Here is a 21,457-nt window from a genome sequence, read left to right as displayed (position 1 = left end):
CCTTTACTTCTAGAAAATGAATTTCCATTTAAGTGATTTTTCTGTTTTTATCTGGGTGGCCTTCTGTCACATATTTCTAGGAATAACGTCCTTAAATATCAAACTTCCTTTTTCACGCCAACGTTGTGACAAATCTGTGTTGCTTTCGCTCTTCTCTGTTTCCAAGGGCATCGAGAGATGTGATGTCATAGCGCAGCTGCCCCTTTGATTCCTGGGAAGAACAATAACTCCTCTTTCTTGGTCTTTTCCCCTTTTAGCCTCTGACAGTGACGGCACCGTCCCTGACCATCGCTGAGAACATGGCTGACCTGATAGATGGGTACTGCCGGCTGGTGAACGGAGCCACACAGTCCTTCATCATCAGACCCCAGAAAGGTGAGGTCCTGCTTCCACCTGAGCCTCCCACAGGGCTGCTGACGAGCTCAGCCTGGCAGCCTCTGCTCCTTCTCGTGGATCAGTCTGTACGTGTGGAGAGCAGATGAGGGATTCAGCCCAGTATATCCATGTTCTTATTTTCCTGAGGAAGTGGGGTCACGCACAGCCTATGACCCGGGTTTGAATAGGGCTTCAGGGAGACTGTGTTGGCGTTCGGGCTGTTGGGTTTGAGCAACACACTGGAGTACTTTCTAGGTTACTGTCAGTGTAAATAAACTTTTGGGATTATGTTCTGGGTTTTTTTTTTTTTTTCAGGCATTCTTTGTAATGCATGAAGTAAGTATCTTTCCTGTTTTTTCTTATAGATCTCAAAAGCTTACAGTAAAGAACAAAATTAATTCTAAGTCATAATGTATAAAATCAATGATTAGACTCAATAATCGTCCTAGAAACAAGGCTCTCTCACTTCAGAAGCTATGTTGGGTTTTTGCAGGGCAGTAATAATGGCTGTTTCAGAAGATTTGGATTTCTGAAACAATCAAATGAAATGTGTTCCCAGCAGGATAATAGCATAGTGGTAGCAAGACAAATCTGAGTTTAGAGTTCTGTCAGCTTGTGGGGTCAAATCACGAGTCCTCTCTGCTGCCATCTGTAAATTACTTAATCTCTCTGTGCCTCGGTTCTCTTGCTGTAAAACACAGAACACAGAGTGGCACCTGTCTTCTGTGATTTGGGAGGATAAACGACCTCGTATGTATAAAAGACTTGGAACTGTGTCCGGCGCCCATGGTGGCCGTAGCGTTAGATTGCTCGCATCACACTGCTAGCTGCAGTGGGACCCTGACACACTGTGAGAACCTTGACTCTGACCGTCCTCATGACGTGCTAGGTAGGTCCACAGTGGCGTGCACAGAGCAGCCAGCACTACGGCAGGCAGACACCGGGCCCTTGCAGCTCTTCTCCTCTGTGAGCAGGATGATCACCAAGAAGCGGCCTGTGGGGCTGCGCACTGTGCGCCCAGCTGAGCAGCCTGGGACAGGGGAGTCATGGGGACAGGAAAGCACCAGGAGAGCAGGCGGGTGAGGACTGAGCTCCTGTACGCCACAGAGAGCCCGACTGCCCAGCCACCAAGTCCCTGGTGTTGACCAGGCGGTTGGAGGGAGCAGAAGGGGAAGTGTGAAGCCCCGGGTTCCTTGGAACCTTTGTTTAAAAGTTAGTGTCATGCTGTGCTCGGAAAACAATAGCCAAAGCCCCAGCCAGAAAGCCAGGAAGTGTGTAGATTCTAGGATCCGGCTAATCAGCAAAAATCTATTTTTTTTTTAAAGTTGACAAAGTTTTTATTTAAATTCCAGTTAATTAACATACAGCGTAATATTAGTGTCAGTTGTACAATACAGTGATTTTTTTTTTAAGTAGAATGGATACATTTTATATCTTGGTTTAATCTTTTTTAACATCGTGATCAGACCAGTAAAACCTGTTCATTATTTTTTTTCTAAAATGTAGTGTATATTTAGAGTAGCTTTTTTAATATGAAATACAGTGGTGAAGTTGCTTTCAGGAATGTCTAAAGGCCCCTGTCCATTAGAACTTGTGCCGACATAAACTTTTGGCTTTTCATTTTGTGATTTAAGCGGGTTGTACCTTGCAAGTGTTACTTAAATGTTAGTAGGGAAATTACTTTCCGTGAAGTTAGTATTTTGTGAAAGTATTTAATATACCTCCTTTTTAGTAAATAATTTTAAAAATTTTGTCCTGATTTACCAAATGTTCTTTATCAGTTTGTCGGCGCACACAGAAATAACAGTCGGACATTAAGTATTAAATAAACCAGCCATTCCATGTTCAGAACTTCAACGTCTTCCTAGTTGGTTTTTAGTTAGCTTTTTTTTCTCCTTGGGGATAAACATTTTGATATCAAATCTTGTGAACTGTGATGCATTAAGTTCTTCATGTGTATGATAAGAGCATAAGTGAAAATATTTTTCATAAAAACCTAGCAGGGCACTGGCTGTTAGCAATTTTATGTTGTCTTTAAAGAATAAGACTTAGTAACTAACTTACCAAATTCTCAATCCCAGCATATTCATTTATTGCACAGCTGTTTTATAATAGATACCTAAAGTGAAGATATGTTGCCTAATGGGAATAACTGTAAATCAAACATTTAAAAAAATTTTTTTTGTTTATTCATTTATTTAGAGACAGAGAGGGACAGAGCATGAACATGGGAGGGGCAGAGAGAGAGGAGACACAGAATCGGAAGCAGACTCCAGGCTCCAGGCTCCAAGCTGTCTGCGCAGAGCCTGACATGGGGCTTGAACTCACAAACTGCGAGATCATGACCTGAGCGGAAGTCAGATGCCCAACTGATTGCACCCCTAAATCACACATTTAAAAAAAAATTTAATGTTTGTTTATTTTTAAGAGAGATAGAGATAGAGTATGGGCGGGGGAGGAGCAGAGAGAGAGGGAGACACAGAATCTGAAGCAGGTTCCACGCTCTGAGCTGTCAGCACAGAGCCCACACGGGGCTCAAACTCATGAACTGTGGGATCATGACCTAACCTGAAGTCAGATGTGTAACCGACTGAGCCACCCAGGAGCCCCCAGAAATTTTTAATGGTTTACAGTCGGAAATATACTTGGGACAAGAACACATGAGCATTTTTTAATTTAGATTTTTTTAAAATTTTCAAATAAATGTACAATGTTTTTCTACAACTCCAGTGCACCATTTCCATGGTGATGTTAGGTAACAGTTACACGTGTGCCCCTCTGTCTTCTCTAGAGTGTCAACTGCTTGCTTGTAACAGTTTGTACACATCACAGTTTATACACATCACAGACACACCAGCTATCTCCGTGTGGGCTCTGAGTGTGCTCAGATGCTCCGCGTTGGTTCTGTGATCTACCATAGTCCTGTTGAATCTATAAAGTGCTTTTAAAGGTAGTGTTTGCTAGGGTGAAAAACACGAGAGCCGCAGGCAGGGCTCCCTGAAGTGAGTTCTGCCAGAGCTGCTGTGTGACTTCATGATAGGGCATGCGCTCACTGGTGCCTTACCCACCAGAAGGCTCTGGAGCAGTGCTTCAATTTTAGTGAAGTTTTCAGAGGAAAGAATTACGCAGACTAAAACGGGGTCCTAATATCCTCCTCATTCCTCGGAAGATGTCCTGTCTGAAGGATGATAATAAATCCTGTGCCCAGCAGAGGGGAGAGCATGTTCCGAAGGCTGGCACGACCCAGAAGATAGGACAGAATTGATAGAGTTGGTTGTGTAGATAGGAAAGCACTTCTGTGAATAAGAGAAACATTTTTATTATTTTTAAAATTTTTTGATGTTAATTTTGAAAGAGAGACACAGTGTGAGTGGGGGAGGGGCAGAGAGAGAGGGAGACGCAGAATCCGAAGCAGGCTCCAGACTCTGAGCTGTCAGCACAGAGCCCAGCGTGGGGCTCTAACCCACAAACTCTGAGGTCATGACCTGAGCCAAAGTCAGATGCTCAACTAACTGAGCCCCGCAGGTGCCCCCAAAAGAAACATTTCTAAAGCTGTGATATGGGAAGGAAGCTGTTTATGACACAGACACCAGAGAGTTAAAGTGTCATCTTTCTCACACGTTCTCCCAGCTCACTAAGACAAGCCAGGATGAAAACAGGCTCCTCATAGATGACCAGTAAGCGTCGCGCACAGCAGTGCCAGATAGCATTTTGTGTTACTAGTTTGGTAAAGCAGGTAATTGTGGAAGATGTGCTTTTGCACTTTGTTGATGTCCGTGTCTGCTGTCGGGGTCCAGTTGTCCACCTCCTAGAAATCCTGCAAAACCAGGCACGGATGTTTCTCTGCGCTGTTTGTAATGGCTCAAAACTAGAAACAGCCTGAGCGGCCAGGGTAGGAATTAATGGCTGAGCGAGGGAGCACACACCCCTGAGGCAGTCCTTCGCAGCTGTGAACGGTGCTGTTTTTGTGCTAAAAACCTACAGTGTGCATGCGTGCATGTGTGTGTGTAGTGAAACCTGTGTGTGTTTATTTACAAGAATAAAGGAGTCCAGATATCTGGACCAGCTAAGTGACCAACTGTGGACAGGGAGCACTCCCGAGGAGGACGGAGGGACGTGTGCGTGAAGCGGGGGGGGGGGGCACTTAGCTTTCCCACTGCCTTTCCACGTTACGTGCCTTTGCGATTTGGATTTGCTACGATGTCTCTGTACTGTTTAATTTAAAAAAATAGATAAAAACTTTTATTCAAAACTTAAAAATCAAGTGAAGGGTAATAGGAAGATCCATCCTTATTCCTGAAAAATTTATTCAGAGAAATAGCATACCTACTGTGCGAATGACACGAGGAGTCATATGTGCACATTCAGCTTTGTAAATTTATAGGAACGTTCAAAATTAACCCCTGGAATTGGGCATTTTAGTTGGTGGGTTCTGAGTGCTTACAACGCTGCCGCTGATGGTGTGTATTGCCATTTTTTTCAGTGATCTGTTACTTTCCTGCTTCCTGAAAGTGGGCTCTGTTAAGATCCTCCAGTTGTTAATCGGCTTATTTACAGCCTGCCTTCTGCTCCTGCCCAGCTGCTTGGCAAGTCTCTATTCATCACGTGTTTATTAACTGGTCTCTTCCTCTCTCCAAGGAAGTAGGCATTCCATCAGGGAGTGCAGACAGCTAGAGGCCACATCGATGTGTCACTTTGAAGGCCGTTCTTAAAGGACAGTGGTGGATGTGACCAAGATGTGTTGGTAGCATCCATGGGTGATCTGATGATAAGATTTTCCAATAAATTTCACTTTGGCCTTCATGGGATAACTTGGTTATTTTACTGGAAATGTGGAGGTCAGAAGTCAGAATGATGAAATTTGCATGGATTGCTGCAGCACACTGGGTATTACACAGTAGCTATGTGTTTTCTGTGTTACTCATGTTGCACAAACGTCCCTGCATATTAGACAGCCTGATTCCTGTTTCATAGGTAGATAAACAATTGTTCAGAAAGAGTCACTCGGGGTCCAAGGCTGATTCAGTTCTTTATTTACTAAGCAGTGGTCCGAGAGCCTCTGAGCACAGGGAGCCCTGCTGAGGGTTCCGAGACACCTGTGGGCAGGTTCAGTGTAACCTCCAAGCGGTTCTGATGCTTGGGAAGTGCCCTGTGATGAGGCTAAGGCCCAGCAGGGCCGCCCGAAGCCACCTAGGGTGTTGCAGGAAGGGCTTCTTTGAGCTCAAATTGCACTTGAATTGAGCTTTGAGAAATTGAGGAATTTGGTATTTCTATCAAATGAGGGGTTCTTGGTATCTCTACCAAGAAGGGAGAGCATCTTGCAAGGGTTGGAGTTTGTGAAGGCAGCGTGCTGGGTTCAGGGAGGGTCTGCAGTCACAGAATGGAGCAGGAGAGGCGGAGCCAGGGCACTGCCTGCCTGTGGCTGGGGGCAAGGGCAAGTGCAAGGCCAGCAAGTGCTAGTGGGCTGCCTGGGAAGGCTGCAGAGAGATGGGGCATAGATGGGCAGGTACCCCACAGATGGAGACAGGGAGATGGTGTCGCAGCAGAAAATAAACATTGCTTTGTGGGGCAAGCAGATGTGCCTAAATTTCATCTTAAAAGCCAGTGAGAGGGGCGCGTGGTTGGCTCAGTTAGTAGAGCATGCAACTCTTGATCTCGGGGTTGAGTTCAAGCCCCACATTGCATGCAGAGATTGCATAAAAATTAAATCTTAAAAAAAGAAAGCCAACGAGAGACACTACAGTTTTAAGCAGGGGCATCACTTGATGAGTTTGTATTTGAGGAAGATGATTGTGGTAGTAACTTAGGTTAGGGATGGATTAGAAGACAGGATTGGCTAAGTGCCTGTTAGATTCGTCCAGATAAAAGACGTTAAGCTGGGGGCTCTGTGCTTCCTACTTCACAGAAGGAGGGTGGGGGGAGACACACACACCCTCCCCCCCCCACCAGACATGGCTCCGTGCTTTGCTGTGATGAGACCTGCAGGAGCCAGTCACAGTGCCTGGAGCCACGAGACTCCAGTCGTTGGTGGGAGGTGACCCCTGGCTCAGGTCAGGGGCTCAGGTTCCTGGGCTGCTCTGGTGCGTCGGCCCCCCTGTCTCTGCACAGCCGAAGGGTTTGCTTTCCTTCTGTTCGTGTTTCCTGTACAGACTGTGGTGCTGCGGCTAGTTAGCGTTTTTATCAAAGTACGACATGTCCTCTGGTGTAAGTCGTGTTGACTTTGACTGAAGACAGCCTTCATCTTTTAGAGCCTCCTGGGAGGGGTGTCTTTTACCACTTTTTCACCTCTGCCTTGTTTTGATTAGACAGTACCTTTTAAACCCTATGCACCCCTGGTGAGCTTGTGTGGGTTGTAAATACTGAAAATAGACCATGAGAGCCTAAGATACACAGCATAATAACTTCTTTATTAAAGAGTGAATGCTAAATTCTGGAATAAGACATCTCTGATTTCTGTATGTAGTCTTTTTAAAAGAAATAGAAGGAACCTCATCTCTCTCTCTTTTTTCTCCAGAAGGTGAACGGGCTTTGCCATCAATACCAAAGTAAGTACTGCTTTGTGCATTTTGCCACCTAATCGTCTTAGCAACTGTCAGGGTCCCATGCTTGATTTTCCATTTGCCTGAATAACCACATTTCTGTGTGTGTGACTAAGGAAGTAGAAAACCAGTATTTCCAGAAAGAAGTCAAATCAATGGTCATTCTTGTTTTCTAAGGGCCAGCGAGTGGGACCCTGACCACTGTCCTCCACCGGCCCCACTAGGCTTATTTCACTGCTGCTGCCACTGCTGCAAAGCTGTGTTGAAGTCTTTTTAGTTAGTGGAGTAGGCTGTTCTTTCTTTACCTCTCGGCCATCATAAATGCTCTTCCTCCTCATGGCCCACTCTTCCTCCAGCCTCTTTGACCCTGTTTCGCCCCTGCTCATCTTTCCAGGCTCATCCTGCATCACTTTCTCTAGAAACCCCCGACAACTCCCCATCCCTGGAGAGCATCCCCATGTGCGTGCCCATAACACCTTCTGCCTTGCTGTAATACTTTATCTCACTTTAAACAAATTATCTTTTTGCTTATTCACACCCTCATGGCCTCATGGACACCCAGGGTCACGTGGCCTTGTAGACCTGGCCCCGGGAAGTATCTGGCACACAGGAGCCATACGGTAGCTGTGCGGGTGAGCCGGGGGGGTGCGGGTGGGGGGGGCGAAGGCTAAGAGCAGCTTTGAGCTTTCAGGCAGTGTGCTTCCCACACTCAGTAATATTTAACAGACATTCACTGATGTCCCGCGTTAGGCCATGAACCAGTGCCCAGCATATCTTCAGATGTGGAAAGGCTGTGTGAAATGACTTTGAGGATTAAAATAGCAGAATGGTAAACATGGGTCTAAAAGCGGGTGAGAAAGGTAGTAGGTTAGAAGTGGTAGCAGATGCTGTAAACACTGAATAAGTAAAGCAAACTTGAGAGGAGCAGAGTCGCCACGAGTGACCAAGCGGCAGACGCTGTGGCTGCTGGTGCTCAGGAGGCGGCGGAGTCCGTGCACTCGTGACACGTTGATGGCAACAGCGCCCAGGTGCGGCGTGGCCCAGGAAGACCCGCTGCTGCGGCCACAGCACGTGGGGGCCGGCAGCGTGACCTGCTCTCAGGAGTGTGCACCCCCACTGCCCGGCCCGGGGCTCCGGGGGAGTTTTCCTGAGCCCCAGTGGCTGCAGCGGAAGAGAGACCCTGATGTACTGCCCAGCAGCTCTGACTGCTTAAGGGTCGTTAGGGCTCAGCTGCATGGGGCGCTCAGCAGAAGGAACCCAGTCCTACGGCTTTATGCCACGATGGCTGGTCATCGAGGCCACACAGCCGCAGCGGGGATCTTTTCGGGTCCCGTGTTTCCTGTGTAAATTCTATGTACAAGACACTTCGTGTGTAGTGCTTCTGTACTACACGCTTGCGTATCTGGAGAAAGTTGTCTTCTATGAAAACAGCAGTCACTTTGGCATTTGAAGAGTCTGGGTTCCTTTTCTTTCTCTGCGTTTTGTGTTTTCCAAAATTTTTAAACTGACCTACACTTATATTTTTTAAATGTCCCAAAACTTGCGGCCAAAATTTTATGAGGCAAATATGTAAGACACAACTGTTGTTGAGCCCCTTCATGAAACAAGTGAGCAGGTACATTAAGCTTATATTTTTTTTCAGTCTGTAAATAAAAATATATACTTTCACATACCACCTGCTTTCTTCCATGCACTACATTTAAGAAGGACCAGTTACGCTCTAATTGTTCAAATGACGTTCAGGAGTGCAGATTTCTGTTCCAGGTGTTTTTCTCCCTCCGTTTTATTATAAATGTGGGGCCGTCCCTTGCAGTCGAGCACTTAAATGTAGAATTTCACATAGTCTGCTGACTGCTGGCTGCTGAGCGGTGTCGTGGCTCTGACTCCACCATCAGGAGGGGCTTTCTCAGGGCTGTTCAGTGTTCCTTTGCTCGTCGATCTTAATCCCTGACTCATAAACCGGTAAAGCAGTCTGGTTATTTTAAATGTCTCATGTAGTGCGATAGTGTCTTCTAAGTATCACCCTTGAAATGTCTGGTCCTCGGGAAACGGCAGAGTCCGGATTACAGGCACTCCCTGTTTGTGGGCTTGGCGGGGGCGCGGCCCCGAGGGCACAGCACTCACGGCTCTTGCACCTCTTTCTTACAGGCTGGCCAACAGCGAGAAGCAAGGCGTGCGGACACACGCGGTCTCGGTGTCAGGTGAGAGGCCGCCCAGAAAGCCCCAGCCAGCGGCTGCCCCCAGAGTCCTTCCCAGGGCTGGAGGAGCAGCCTCGTCTTTACTGCAATTGCTTTTTGAATAGCTTAGAAAACTAAATGGTCTGACTACCCAGAGCTCCGTAATTTTACCATCATTGAATAGGTTTAAACATGGCTCACAAATTTTCTTTGGATGAGACATTTATGTATAATGTCAGATTACTTCCGAGACTGTCTAGAATTCCAAGTTATTTTTCAGTCGTGATGTCGTGTTCATCGTATTTAGAGTGAATATTTTTGCTTTTGAACTTGCCGTTATAATTTGTCTTGCAGTTTAGAATGTAACAGAATATACTTTGTGTATTTCTTGGTTTTTTTTTTTTTTTTGAGTTGAGGAAATGTGCAGTGTTTTTAAGTGGCTTTTGTCTTTCACAATTAACATAAAGTGGTGTTTGAATATTGCTTTCTTTAAAAGATATAGTTAAGATACTGGCACAGTCAGTATGTTAACTATTTGCTGGTGTCATGAGTATGGTGTGCTTTTCTTGGTATGTTTTCAAAAAACGTGTGCCTTTTTTTCCCCATTTAAAAATGTGGAAAATAGAGAAAAGTGAGGGCAGGAAGCGTCTTCTGTGGACCCAAGTTTGGTATCTTAAAATACATACACAGTGGATACGTGTGTCAACACAGATGTGCACATGTGTGCACATACATGCATATGTGCACATCTGCAGTCTGTTCTTAGCTCTACATTATGTCTCTAAAATGGTAGCTTCCTAATAATTCCAGTGTCTCATGATCTGACTTAGAAGAAACCTAATTCCAATAGTTTACTTTCCCTTGAGTTAATTTTTTTGAAATTTAGTTTTGTGCTTTTGCCTCCTCGGTGGCCGTGTTCTTTTCTCGTGTCCCGGCATACAGATACAGTCGCTTAGTTCTGGTTGTGCACAGACGCCCACAGGCCCCTGCCAGGAAGTGTTTGTGCCCCACGTTTGTACACTTGGCCAGGACCCTCTGGTGACGAGCTGTGTGACAGACGTGTGTCAGAGCTCTGCGCTTTAAGAAATCATAGACCACTTCCTGGTCCACAGAGGTGGGAGGGTGTTTGGAGTATAGAGCTTGTAGCCTGGGCCCGCGTCAGAAGCTGGTGGACTGCAGGGTTGCCAGAATGTTCTAACACCAGTCTATTGTGCTTGCATGTCGCCTTCCCCGATGGACTCTACTGATCCCGGCAGTGACGCTGGGTCACTCAGTGGTGCTCAGCATTTGAGCTTGTTGGGCCTGTCCCTGGTTCAGGCCGCGGAGGGCACCAGAGGCGGGACACGTGTAAACCAGGCCCTCAGGGAGAGGGCAGCTGGAGAGACAGAGCCGCCTGGGGCCACAGTGGTGAGCGTGGCCAGGGAGTCTGTCTGTGAGCAAGCGTGGGTCCGGAGCAGCGAGCGAGCCGGGCGTCCCGGGTGTCCTGCGGGCTGTTGGGGGGGGTCGGTGCGGCCGGGCCGGCCCCGTGTCCCTCCACACGGGCCCACAGCAGGGCTACGAGGGGGCCCCAGGAAGCGCCCCGCGCACGCCACAGCCCTTCTCTGTTGAAGACAGAGCAGAAGTCCCCCTTGGGTGCGTCAGGACTCCACACTCCAAGTGACACAAAGTAGGGCCTCAGGGAACCTTCACGTCTTGTTCCTTCTGTTTCCCTCGCCCCTTTTAATCAGGGGTCCTCACTTCTTCAGGCTTTGGACGTCTGTTGTGAAGCAGCCGATCGTCCACAAACAGCAGGTCTTATCTCCCCCTGCCCCCTGCCCTTTATCATTGTGCCTTCTCCCTTCCCCCCAGCTGTCCCTCGTCCCCGGGTCTTCACGCTCCCCCCCAGCTGTCCCTCGTCCCCGGGTCTTCACGCTCCCCCCCCAGCTGTCCCTTGACCCCCGGTCTCTACCTTAGTCTGTTCTCTATGTTGATTGATTGCGCTGCTTTCACAGGTGTTGAATTGAAATCGGCGGCTCTCTGATCAAAAACCTCTGGTTGTAATCTCCAGTCAGTCAGAGTTTAGACTCATTAGCTCAGCCTTCAGTGGCCTTCCTCCCCCTGACATGTTTTTTAGAAAGCAGGGGCCTGCGCCCCTCCTCCCACCTCCTCATCGCTGTTTCCACCCTGCCTGAGCTGTCCCCTGGCCAGACACTGTTTTTATCGTCCTGTGTCAAAGTCTTTTTGTTCCTAAGTCGGTGGTACTGTTTCCTACGTGGCTGTCACTTTAGTAATTTATAGCTGCAGGCGAAGAAGAGTGCTCAGTGTTCAGGGGATATTTAGCGACAGCACCGATGGCTTCAGATTTCTGTTGACCTCGGTCATTCCACCTGCCACTTGCCTGCTTCAGTGGCATTGGACTAGCCGCTGTGGCATATTCCTCTTCCACAGAGACTGTGAAGAGGGACATGTCAGCCAGGAGCCTCCCTCACACTTAATCCAGAGGCTGTTACTCAGATGCCTAGAAAACCAGTACTGTCTGTAAACCTCGAGGGCGTTCTTCCCCAAGCACCCCGGAGACCATCCGTGTGGTCCTGGTGCCCCAAGAGAGAGGTGAAGCCACCCCGGGGCCCAGCACGACTTTGCCTCCCCCGGAGCGAGCCCACGCTCCCTCCAGGCTCCCGGGTGCGGCTGTAGTGCAGCAGCACAGCGGCCACGAGCACGGGCGTCTCTGTCACGGCCATCTCATTGAACCTGTAGCAAACCCTGCGACGTGGCTGTTATTTCCAGTTTCCCACTTCCCATCTGCGTTAATTCAGTCAGCAGACCGTGCACGCCGGCCGTGTGCAGGCGCTGCTCTGGACGCTGGGGTGTGGTGGGGAAAACCAGGCCAAGCACCTTCCTTTATGAGTGACCGTCTGCGGAGACAGGCCAGACACACTGGATTAAAATCAAGCAGGTAAACCGAGAGCAGTGAGGGGAAGGCTGTTTAAAATCCTGGTCAAGGGGCTCCTGGCAGGCTCATTTGGAGCAGTGGGCAACTCTTGATCTCACGGTCGTGAGTCCGAGCCCCGTGTTGGGTATACAGAGTACTTAAATGAAAAAAAGGTTTTAAAAAATAATAACACTGGTGAAGAAACCTGTCTCTGAGCAGATAAGATGTGGGCAGGTAACTGAAGGGACAGATGGAGCCGTGCGGACAGGGAGACACTGCGCACTGGGCCCGGGAGCAGGAGTGAGGAGCACAGAGAGTGGGGAGAGGGCCGGGAGATGCGACGGGCACAGCAGCCCAGACTCAGGAGCTTGGCCGGGGCCACACATGGCTAGGAGGTGACAGGACTTTTTTACCTAATGCTCACTATGGTTTGCACGACATCAAACCTTCACGTGCCTCATTGTTCATTTCCCTGCGGGGCCTTGTTTGTCGCCCCGTCTCACAGATAGAGAAAAGAAATTGAGAAAGTAAACAAACTTGGTCAGTGTCACACTGCTTGTAATTGGCGGGCCTGGGGTTGGAACTCAGGTCATTACTGTCCCCTCGGCTATGTTGTCTTTCAGTGCCACTTTAGGGGAGTTTCCCCCAACTATGGATGAAGACATCGCTACTACATCATCTTCATTAAGATCATAGTTGTAATCAATGTTGAATATATAGAGAATTTATCTTTGAAACCTAGACGAAGTTTCCCTACGAAAACAAACTTAGCACTCCCAGATGTAAAGAATAAGCAGGGGCACCTGGGTGGCTCAGTCGGTTAAGCATCTGACTCGGCTCAGGTCATGATCTTGTGGTTCGTGGGTTCGAGCCCCGCGTCGGGCTCTGTGCTGACAGCTCAGAGCCTGGAGCCTGCTTCAGATTCTGTGTCTCCCTCTCTCTCTGACTCTCCCCTGCTCACACTGTCTCTCTCTCTAGGAAATAAATAAAACATTAAAAACAATTTTTTTTTTAAAGAATAACCAGAATGGTACATTTCCCTGGACACGTTATTCTGAGGGCTTAAAGTAATTTTTTAGCCTAATTATTACGTTTTTAGGAAACCTGTGCCTGTTATAGAGCTGAGTTAGAACTCAGAACTGAGAGGCCAATGAGTGCAGGAAGGGGTCTGTGAGAACAGCAGGGAGGGGTGCGGGCTGCACCCGGGACAGGCTGTGAGCTGTGCGTGTAGAGGGGAGATTCTCCAGGAAAACAGGTATTTCCAGGGAAGGGCAGGGAATAAAGCTGAATCTGAAGTGTGTTTGAAGGCATAGACTCTGCCTTTTCTGTTTGGATGGTTTCTGTGTTTTAGGGGCAGTTTTTTAATAACCAAGCCCTTCATCAAGCCATAAAACCTTGTATGACCGGAAGTAGAGGATCACGTGTGGTGATGATGCCAGCACAGTGTGAACAGGACTCCTGTTGGATGTTTGGGTTACTTATAATTGGACCAGAGATTGTAAAACAGGTTTTCTCTTGTAGCTCTACCATGAAAGCCAATATAGTGACCTTTTTCTGTTAGCAGAAATGTTTGGTTTAATTTTTTTCTGCTGAGCCCTATGTGATGATATTTCTTCAGTATTTATTGCAAGTTTTAAATTTTTTTTTTTTTTTGAGAGAGAGAGAGAGAGCACAAGCAGGGGAGGGACAGAGAGAGGGAGACACAGAATCTGAAGCAGGCTCCAGGCTCTGAGCTGTCAGCACAGAGCCCAGTGCAGAGCTCGAACTCATGAACCGTGAGATTGTGACCTGAGCCAACATCCGGACACTTAATCACCTGAGCCACCCAGGCGCCCCTCATTGCAATTATTAAAAGTTTTAACTTTGTAACAGATTTTCTTAGTTTAGTTGTTATGAATGCATCAGCATTTCCTTTATTACTTCTAGGGTTTTCAAGTCAGTGACTAAAAATTATTCTAAACTAAAATATATTTAATAAATGTTATTTGCTTTCAGCTGCTTCATTATAGATTCTACAATTCACTTTATAAATTATGCAAAAGTAGTTTATAAACAGTAAAGTTTTATAAAATGTAGGGTGGTGTGTATATAGTCTGTAATAATTGTCGTACTTTCTCTCCATTTTCCTGTGGTCTCTGAAGTACTAGGTCTGTTAGTCATTCATGGCTCTGTTCCAACTTCACCGCTATATTCGAATGAGGCCCAGAGGTCATGCCTGGTGCACCCGTGCATATGATCGTGTTTAAACCTCAGGGCGGTCTTCCTCGTGCTGTTTCCACCTGACAGAGGGGACATTCAGACTCGGAGGTGAGGTGGCCTGGCTCCCATAGTAAGCGACAGAGAAAGCCTGATTAACACCCGTGTCTTGGACCCCAAAGCCCATTGTCTTCACATTCGACCACACCGAATCACTCAGAAGCTTAGTGATTTTCGTCTGTGGAAGGGAGGACTATTGGGAGAGTCTGAGTGTGATTGCATTTTAGCCTCTCTCCCCCCGTTTGTCAGCAGTAGTCTAGTGCTGACTCCTCCTGACTCTCTTCTGTTAAAATTCATGTCCGCCCTGTATTCAAGTTTGAAAGAGTTTCTTTTGCCTGGTTTACGTGCTAGCTTCAAATTTGATAATGCCATGCTTTACAGACAGAGACTAAACGTGGTCTGTTGCTGAACCTTGATTTTTAACACTAGCTTTTATGTATTTTTCAAAAGTGCCCTAATTGAAGAGTATTAGTGCCTACTACACACAAAGTTAATTTTTGTAAATTAAATGCTCTGTGACATAATTTAATCAACCTATTGCTCCCGTTTATTTTTATGTGCACAGAGCGGTTAAGTGTTGGATTATTGACTTGTTCCTAGGACCTGGCTTCCTAGACATTCTTCTGAGTTCAGTGGTCATGAATAGGGGTCTATGATCAGTGTTGTGTTAGGAGATACTTTTAGCCATTGAGAGGTTCACAGTTGGGTCTCGCTGGGAGTGGTCAGGATGGCTGAGGGGGCTGTGCATGGATGAGCGAAGCACCCCATGGTGCTGGCCTTCCTCCACCACCAGGGCGTTTGAGCTCCCTGTGCCTCTGCTGAGATTTGGGCCACTGGTTCGTCTGCCTCTCCTCTCTGGCTTCTAAAGGAATTGAGAAGAATACGCTGGAGTCACATAGGTACCAAAATATCTACGTCATACATGGTAGTGTCCAGAGCCACCCTGGCTTCCTAGTCCTAACCCTGGAGTTGGACTTGACTCCTTGGCTATAGGCATGCAGAGGGACATGTGTAGGCCCCTTGCAGGGAGCAGCCTGAGACACTTTAAATTGTGACAGAGCCCACATGAAGGGCAGAGCACTAGTAACTACGGCAACTATTTAAACAGGGTATTCACAGGGTGCCTGGGTGGCCCAGTGGGTTAAGCGTCAGACTTGGGCTCAGGTCATGATCTTGCAGTTCATGGGTTCGAGTGCTGCACTGGGCTCTGTGCTAACAGCTCAGACCCTGGAGCCTGCTTCAGATTCTGTCTCCCTCTCTCTTTGCCCCTCCTCCACTTGTGCTCTGTCTCTCTAAATAAATAAATAGGATATTCACTTTTCCACACACTTTCCAGGACATAGCCATCTGTTTCCTTAGCCCTGTGCACTTGATTCCGGAATGGAGAGTGTGCCCACCTTCTCCCTAGTCACCTTCACGCAGTAAGGGCCTGCAGTGTGCTTTACGAGAGACTTCGAACGAAGAGTGTCTATTTGTACTACAGTCTGCATCACGATTGGCCGTGTTTGAGAGGAGCTGGTTCATGAACCTTCTTAATCTTCTGGCTGGACTTACTAACATAATAATAATCTTTAATCTTTAAAAAGTTTATTACTGGGGCGCCTGGGTGGCTTAGTCGGTTAAGCGTCCGACTTTCGCTTAGGTCATGATCTCGCGGTTCGTGGNAAAAAAAAAAAAGAAAAAAGTTTATTACTAAAATGCAAGAAGCCACATTCATCTTGCCAGATAGTTAAATAAATATTGCTAATGTCCAAAGACCCCATTATATTTTTTATTTACAGAGAAACATTTTAAAAGAAGGCTTGAAGCTTTTAAAGTATAAGTTCTAGAACTTGTGATACAGCTGCATAATAATTGTGGAACTTGTTAAAACCCAAGTACATGGGTTAGGACAACACATTGAATACTTTATAAGCAAGAAACCATATGAACAAATGGATATTGGGGCACCTGGGTGGCTCAGATGGTTAAGCATCTGACTTCAGCTCAGGTCGTGATCTCACGGTTTTTGGATTTGAGCCCCGTGTCAGGCTCTCTGCTGACAGCTCAGAGCCTGGAGCTGCTTCAGATTCTGTGTCTTCCTCTCTCTCTCTCTCTCTCTGCCCCTCCCCTGCTCATGCTGTCTCTCTTTCTCTCTCTCTCATAAATAAATAAAAAACATTAAAAAAAAATTTTAATGTATATTGTTAGGCTTTTCAGTTTTTAATGTTTTTAAACTTTTTATTATGGGGACTTTCAAACACACAGAAGGAGAGAGAACAGAATTGTGTAATGAACCTCCAAGCACTCATCACTCAGATTCAGTAGCTGTAGCCCTTTGGCCAGTCTTACCTCACCCCTGCCTCCACCCATTTACACAAACACATATCCCGTTACTCTAATGTGTGTTTATTTTTGAGAGAGAGAGAACAAGCAGGGGAGGGGCAGAGAGAGAGGGAGACACAGAATCCGAAGCAGCTCCAGGCTCTGAGCTGTCAGCACAGAGCCCGACTTGGGGCTTGAACCCACGAACCGCAAGATCATGACCTGAGCTGAAGTCAGACGCTTAACGGACTGAGCCCCCCAGGCGTCCTCTGTTGACTGTTTTAAAACAAATCTAAGACATTTTTCATCTAAAAGATAAGGAGTCTTTTTTAAACAGTATTATTATATTGCAAAAAATTAACATAATTCCTGAATCCCAGCTCTCCAGTCAGCGTTTGGATCCCCAGGTTACCATATTTCTCACTCATTCCATCCAGTCCAGAACCCAACAAGCAGTACTGGCTGAGCTGGGCTTGCCATGTCTCCTGTCTCCTCCTGTATCCATTGGCGAGATCATGTCTTTTTACTTATTTATTTTGCAGTTTATCTGTTGAAGAAGTGGTGTCCCCTTACGCTGTTGCTCACACTCTGGGCCTGGCTATTCACAGCTCTGTGATGTTGTGCTGAATGTGCTGGAAAGTCCCTGTGAGCCTTATTGGCCATTAACTTGTACACCTGGATTCTGTCATAGGCCGCAAGATGGTGACATGTGACTTCTGCCATGTCTTCTTGGTTTATTTGGCTGTTCTGGTAAAGACAGCTTCCCTTCATCAACTCTTCTGATACCCCGAGGCCTGGTTCCTATAAGAAAGACAAGAAAACTGCCTTGTTCTTTCCCTTGACTTCCCAGGTTTTTAAATGCTGGCTTGTCTTCCTGGCCAGATCTTGTTGTTCTGTGTTTTCTTTTTGGAGCCTCATCACAAATTCGTGGCTGTTTGGCATCGTCGGAGACGGGGGGCTCCTGGGACCACCCAGGCTGGAGGATGGCCAGGAGTGTACCTGCACCCACCGTCAGGCCTGAAGGCTCGGCCGCAGGCACTGCTGCCTTCCCCGTGCAGCTAGAGACGGAGCGGGACAGCGCCGGGCACTCACACTCGCCCCCCTGCACCTTTCCCCTGGTGTGCCAGCCCCTTGAGAAGGTCCGTGCCGCCCCCGTCCCCACTGCACACGCCCGTTGTGTGCCCTCTCCCACTCCTCTTTGCCTCCGGTCACCTCCCCTGACTGGCGCAGGCCCTGACCCGGGGGCGTCGCTGCCCAGACTCCCTCATCACCACGGCCACGGTCTCCTCTGAGCTGTTGCCCCGCGGGGACTGTAGCAGAGCTCGGTGTCTGGATCCTGGCTCTGCGCCCCTGCCCAGACCGAGTGGTTGCTGTGTTGGTGGTCGGGGTCCTTCGACCCCTGGCCCCTCATCATGGGGCTCTGGCCTTCCTCTTGCTGCCCCCCCTCCCCCCCATGACAGAATTCTGCACAAGAGGTGCTGCTACTTCTGGAAATCACTCTTCCCCGACTTCCATCCTGCTGCCTCACTGCTGCCTCCCACCCTCCACGCTTGAGGACCCCGGCTCTCCGCCTTTGGGCCTCTTCTGGGCCACCAGTTGCTACCTCAGGGATCTTACTGTGTTTCTTGCCTTCATTATGCTGGTGTGTCCCAAAGCACCGTCCCAACCCCAGAAGCTTTCCTGAGCCCCAGACTCCTGGGCCGACTGTGCCCCCAGCATGTCCTTTCTGGGGCCTCATGAGCCTCTTGTACTTCACGTGCTCTGAAGGGAACCCTGGCCTCCCCACCCAGCAGGCACGTCTCAGCCTCCTCTTAGTGGCAGTTCCTTCCAGCCGATCTGACCAGAGTCTTTGGGGTGCTTTGGGTGCTTTGCTTCTTTTCCCTTTGTAATAGGCCAAGTGGCACATCCTAACTGGCTCAGTGCTCAGAATGTGTTCAGTTCGGCATTCTGCACAGCTGCCCTCGTTCACATGCACCCACTCTGTGCCGGGGTCATTGCAGTGGCCTGGCCGTTCCTGCAGCCTTTGAAAGCTTCCCGGGAAGTCTTTCTTTCTCACATGGCATCTACCCTGACGTCACTCACAGTGACAGCGGAGCCCTGATGTGGGCTCCCAGGTCTGTGCCATCACTGGGAGTATTTACCACCTCTCCCTCACTCTTCTGTCACCCTGTCCGACCTCCTTGCTCTTTGACAAGTGGCCCAGGCTGATCCCTGCAGAGCCAGGCCTGCGCCGCTGCTGTTTGCTCTGCCCAGATGCTCTTCCTCTCCTCCCCGAAGGCTTTTTGCAAGTGACTCCTTCCGTGTTTAAAGTTGCAGCCTCAGTAGAAAGTATACCCTGCCCGCTTCGGCTCTGTTTTTCTCTGTAGCATGTACGTATTGACACACCAGGTCGTTTATCTTTTTGTTTGTTGTCTTTTCCCCAAATGAGAACATAAGCTAAATAAGGTAGGAGTTGGGAGGCCTGTTAACTGCTGTAAACCCAGCATCTGCACAGTGCGTCCAGCACATGACGGGTGTTCAACAGATGTGATCCTCTTGAATAACGTAATGTATCTTAAGTTAATTAGAAGAGTCCTAACAACATTGTTTTTAGTTTGTTGTGTTTATTTTTTTGAGAGAAAGCATGAGCAGGCAAGGGCAGAGAGGGGGGACAGAAGATCCAAAGTGGGCTTTGTGCTGACACCAGAGAGCCTGATGCGGGTGTGAACCCACAAACTGTGAGATCATGACCTGAGCCAAAGTCGGATGCTCAATCGACTGAGCCACCCAGGTGCCCCAATGGCTTTAATGCTGTGGGAAAATCTTGTTTTTACTGAGGTATACAGTAAAACCTTAGTTTGCGTGCATCATTTCTTCCAGAAACATGCCTGTAATCCAAAGCGCTTGTATATCAAAGCACATTTCAAGAACCATTGGCTCAGTTGTGACCATGTGACTGACATTCAGCATCGGTACTACTTGTATTGCAAAACATCGCTCATTTATCAAGTGAAAATTTATTAGAAATATTTGCTCATCTTGCAGAACGCTCACAGAACAAGTTACTCGCGGTCCAAGGTTTTACTGTACTTCTTTTTTTAAAAAACTATTTGCTTTTTAAGTCAATGTAAAGAATACTCAACTCAGGTTAGAAATAAGCCATAGAAAAATGGGAACCGCCAGCACCTACGCAGTGGCTGCCTCATGCCAGGGCCTGGGGAGTCCCAGGGGACCCAGTCTCTCCCCAGCTTTTTCCTGGGGGAAGCCTCGCTACTGCCTCATTTTACAAATAAACTGCAAACAAGTTTTCCAAGGTCAGGGAATGCATAGTGGAGCCAGCATCTCAGTTCAAATCCATGCTCTTTGTATTTTTTATGTTTCCGTAAGTTCACACTTGGAGAATGGTTTTAAGAGCAGTAAAATGAAGTGTGTGGTATGTTCTTTATTCAAGTTCACTGTGTTTGTATTTTGGCCCACTTTATCCTTCACTCAGTTTTTTCCTTTTGAACCATTTGAGAGCACTTGTGGACAAGATGTGCCCTTCTGCCTGTAAATGTTCCAGTGTGTTTCCAAAGACCAAGGACAGCATCTTGAACAATTTTGATAGACCGCTGTTACCTTATCCACAGTCCACGCTCCTGTCTCACCCAGTCCCCTCCCATATGGCTCTTAGGCCTGGGCCTTCTCCTCACCCCCAGGCCGGCGCTCCAGCCAGCCTGACACAGGGCGTTCAGGCCTCACGCCAGGCCCCTGTTCTTCACTGAGACATCACAGGGAGCTGCACCCGTGCTGTCGGGGTGGGAGGTGAGATACTTGGTGATGAGGTTGGGATCATGGGATACCCCATCCGGTCTGAAATACCACCACATCCTATGTTTCAGTTCCTCTCGCTTCCGTGCACTAACACGTTGATACTGTCTGTAAGTTGTCGGCCATCAGTTGAACTCCTGGCCTTTCTTGAGGAGACCCTGTGGCTGTGCGGTTAAGTCTTGAATGTCTCCTTGGTCTTCTGTGGCACTTGTTATCACCACTGCATCTCAAAGAGCTATATGTCCTATGTTTTGACCTCACTTTGACAGATGCCCCTGCTTCTCTGCTCTCCTGTGCTGTGTGCTCCTGGGGGGCTGGGATGGGTGGTGTGGATCCAGCCGGTATCTGGCGCAAGCAGGACGGTCAGATGGGTCTAAAGTACATGACTGAGGCAGGCAGTGAACAAATGATGCTACCTGGTGGGGGCTTTGCAGCCTGTGTGCTCAAACCTCCTTGTCGCTGGTGTTTATTTTAAGGGAATTTACTCACAGGGTACCTGTAAGGTCTGTGAGTCTGTCTTTGCTGATAATTTGGGAAAAATTGCTCATAAAACTCTTTCACAAATCCGGATCTGCTAGTTTCTGGCATTTTTTCCTGTATGGCTGAATGTTCACAAGGTTCTTGAACTATTTATTGGTCTTTATTTTTTGTCTTGTCTCATTGTGTTTCAGTTTTGTTATTTGTAAAAATATCTGTACCTTCACCTGGCTGGCTCTGCAGAGCCGGGAGACTCCTACGTTTGTCTAAAAGTTTCTATGTCTAGTAGTAATCTTTACTAAAAGACGAACTTAACATTTTAAAGTATTAATATGTTTTTTTTTAAGACTCAAGTCAGTCATAGAGATAAAATGTGCCAATAGTGAAATAAAAGCATTGCAATTTTGTTTCTGCTTTTATACATCTGCCTTAAAATGTAACCTAAGTTTCCTTTTGTACTGAATAATGTGTTTCTATTTTTCTCTTTCTTCCTCTTGCCTCTTTATAAAGGAGTCAGTCCCCGCCAGCATAAAGTTAAGAAAGCTAGGCGCTTTCTCCCCTTGGTCTTCTGTTCCCACGAGCCTTCTCCTACGGGTACTGAACTCGCTTGCGCCAGCTCTCACCCGCCC

General features: G+C 47.7%; 1 protein-coding gene across 7 annotated transcripts in view; it reads left to right on the top strand.

Annotated features, from left to right (window-relative positions):
• PTK2 (protein tyrosine kinase 2) overlaps positions 1-21,457 on the top strand; it is a 245,595-nt gene that overhangs the window by 145,187 nt on the left and 78,951 nt on the right. For 4 of the 7 annotated variants that reach the window (XM_077750007.1, XM_077750003.1, XM_077750006.1 and 1 more), the window contains exons 13-15: positions 258-375; positions 6,890-6,920; positions 9,063-9,115. In XM_077750007.1, coding sequence (XP_077606133.1) covers positions 258-375; positions 6,890-6,920; positions 9,063-9,115 — 202 coding nt within the window. Of the gene's footprint in view, positions 1-257; positions 376-6,889; positions 6,921-9,062; positions 9,116-21,338; positions 21,423-21,457 lie in introns of all 7 variants that reach the window. The other 3 variants (XM_077750005.1, XM_077750004.1, XM_077750001.1) reach the window with 1 other exon arrangement.

The sequence above is a fragment of the Crocuta crocuta genome, unplaced genomic scaffold (assembly GCF_008692635.1).
Source record: "Crocuta crocuta isolate KB4526 unplaced genomic scaffold, BGI_CrCroc_1.0 scaffold119, whole genome shotgun sequence".
NCBI classification, from domain to species: Eukaryota; Metazoa; Chordata; class Mammalia; order Carnivora; family Hyaenidae; genus Crocuta; species Crocuta crocuta.
The sequence above is the reverse complement of the archived record's forward strand: the minus strand, read 5'-3'. Positions and strand labels throughout refer to the sequence as shown.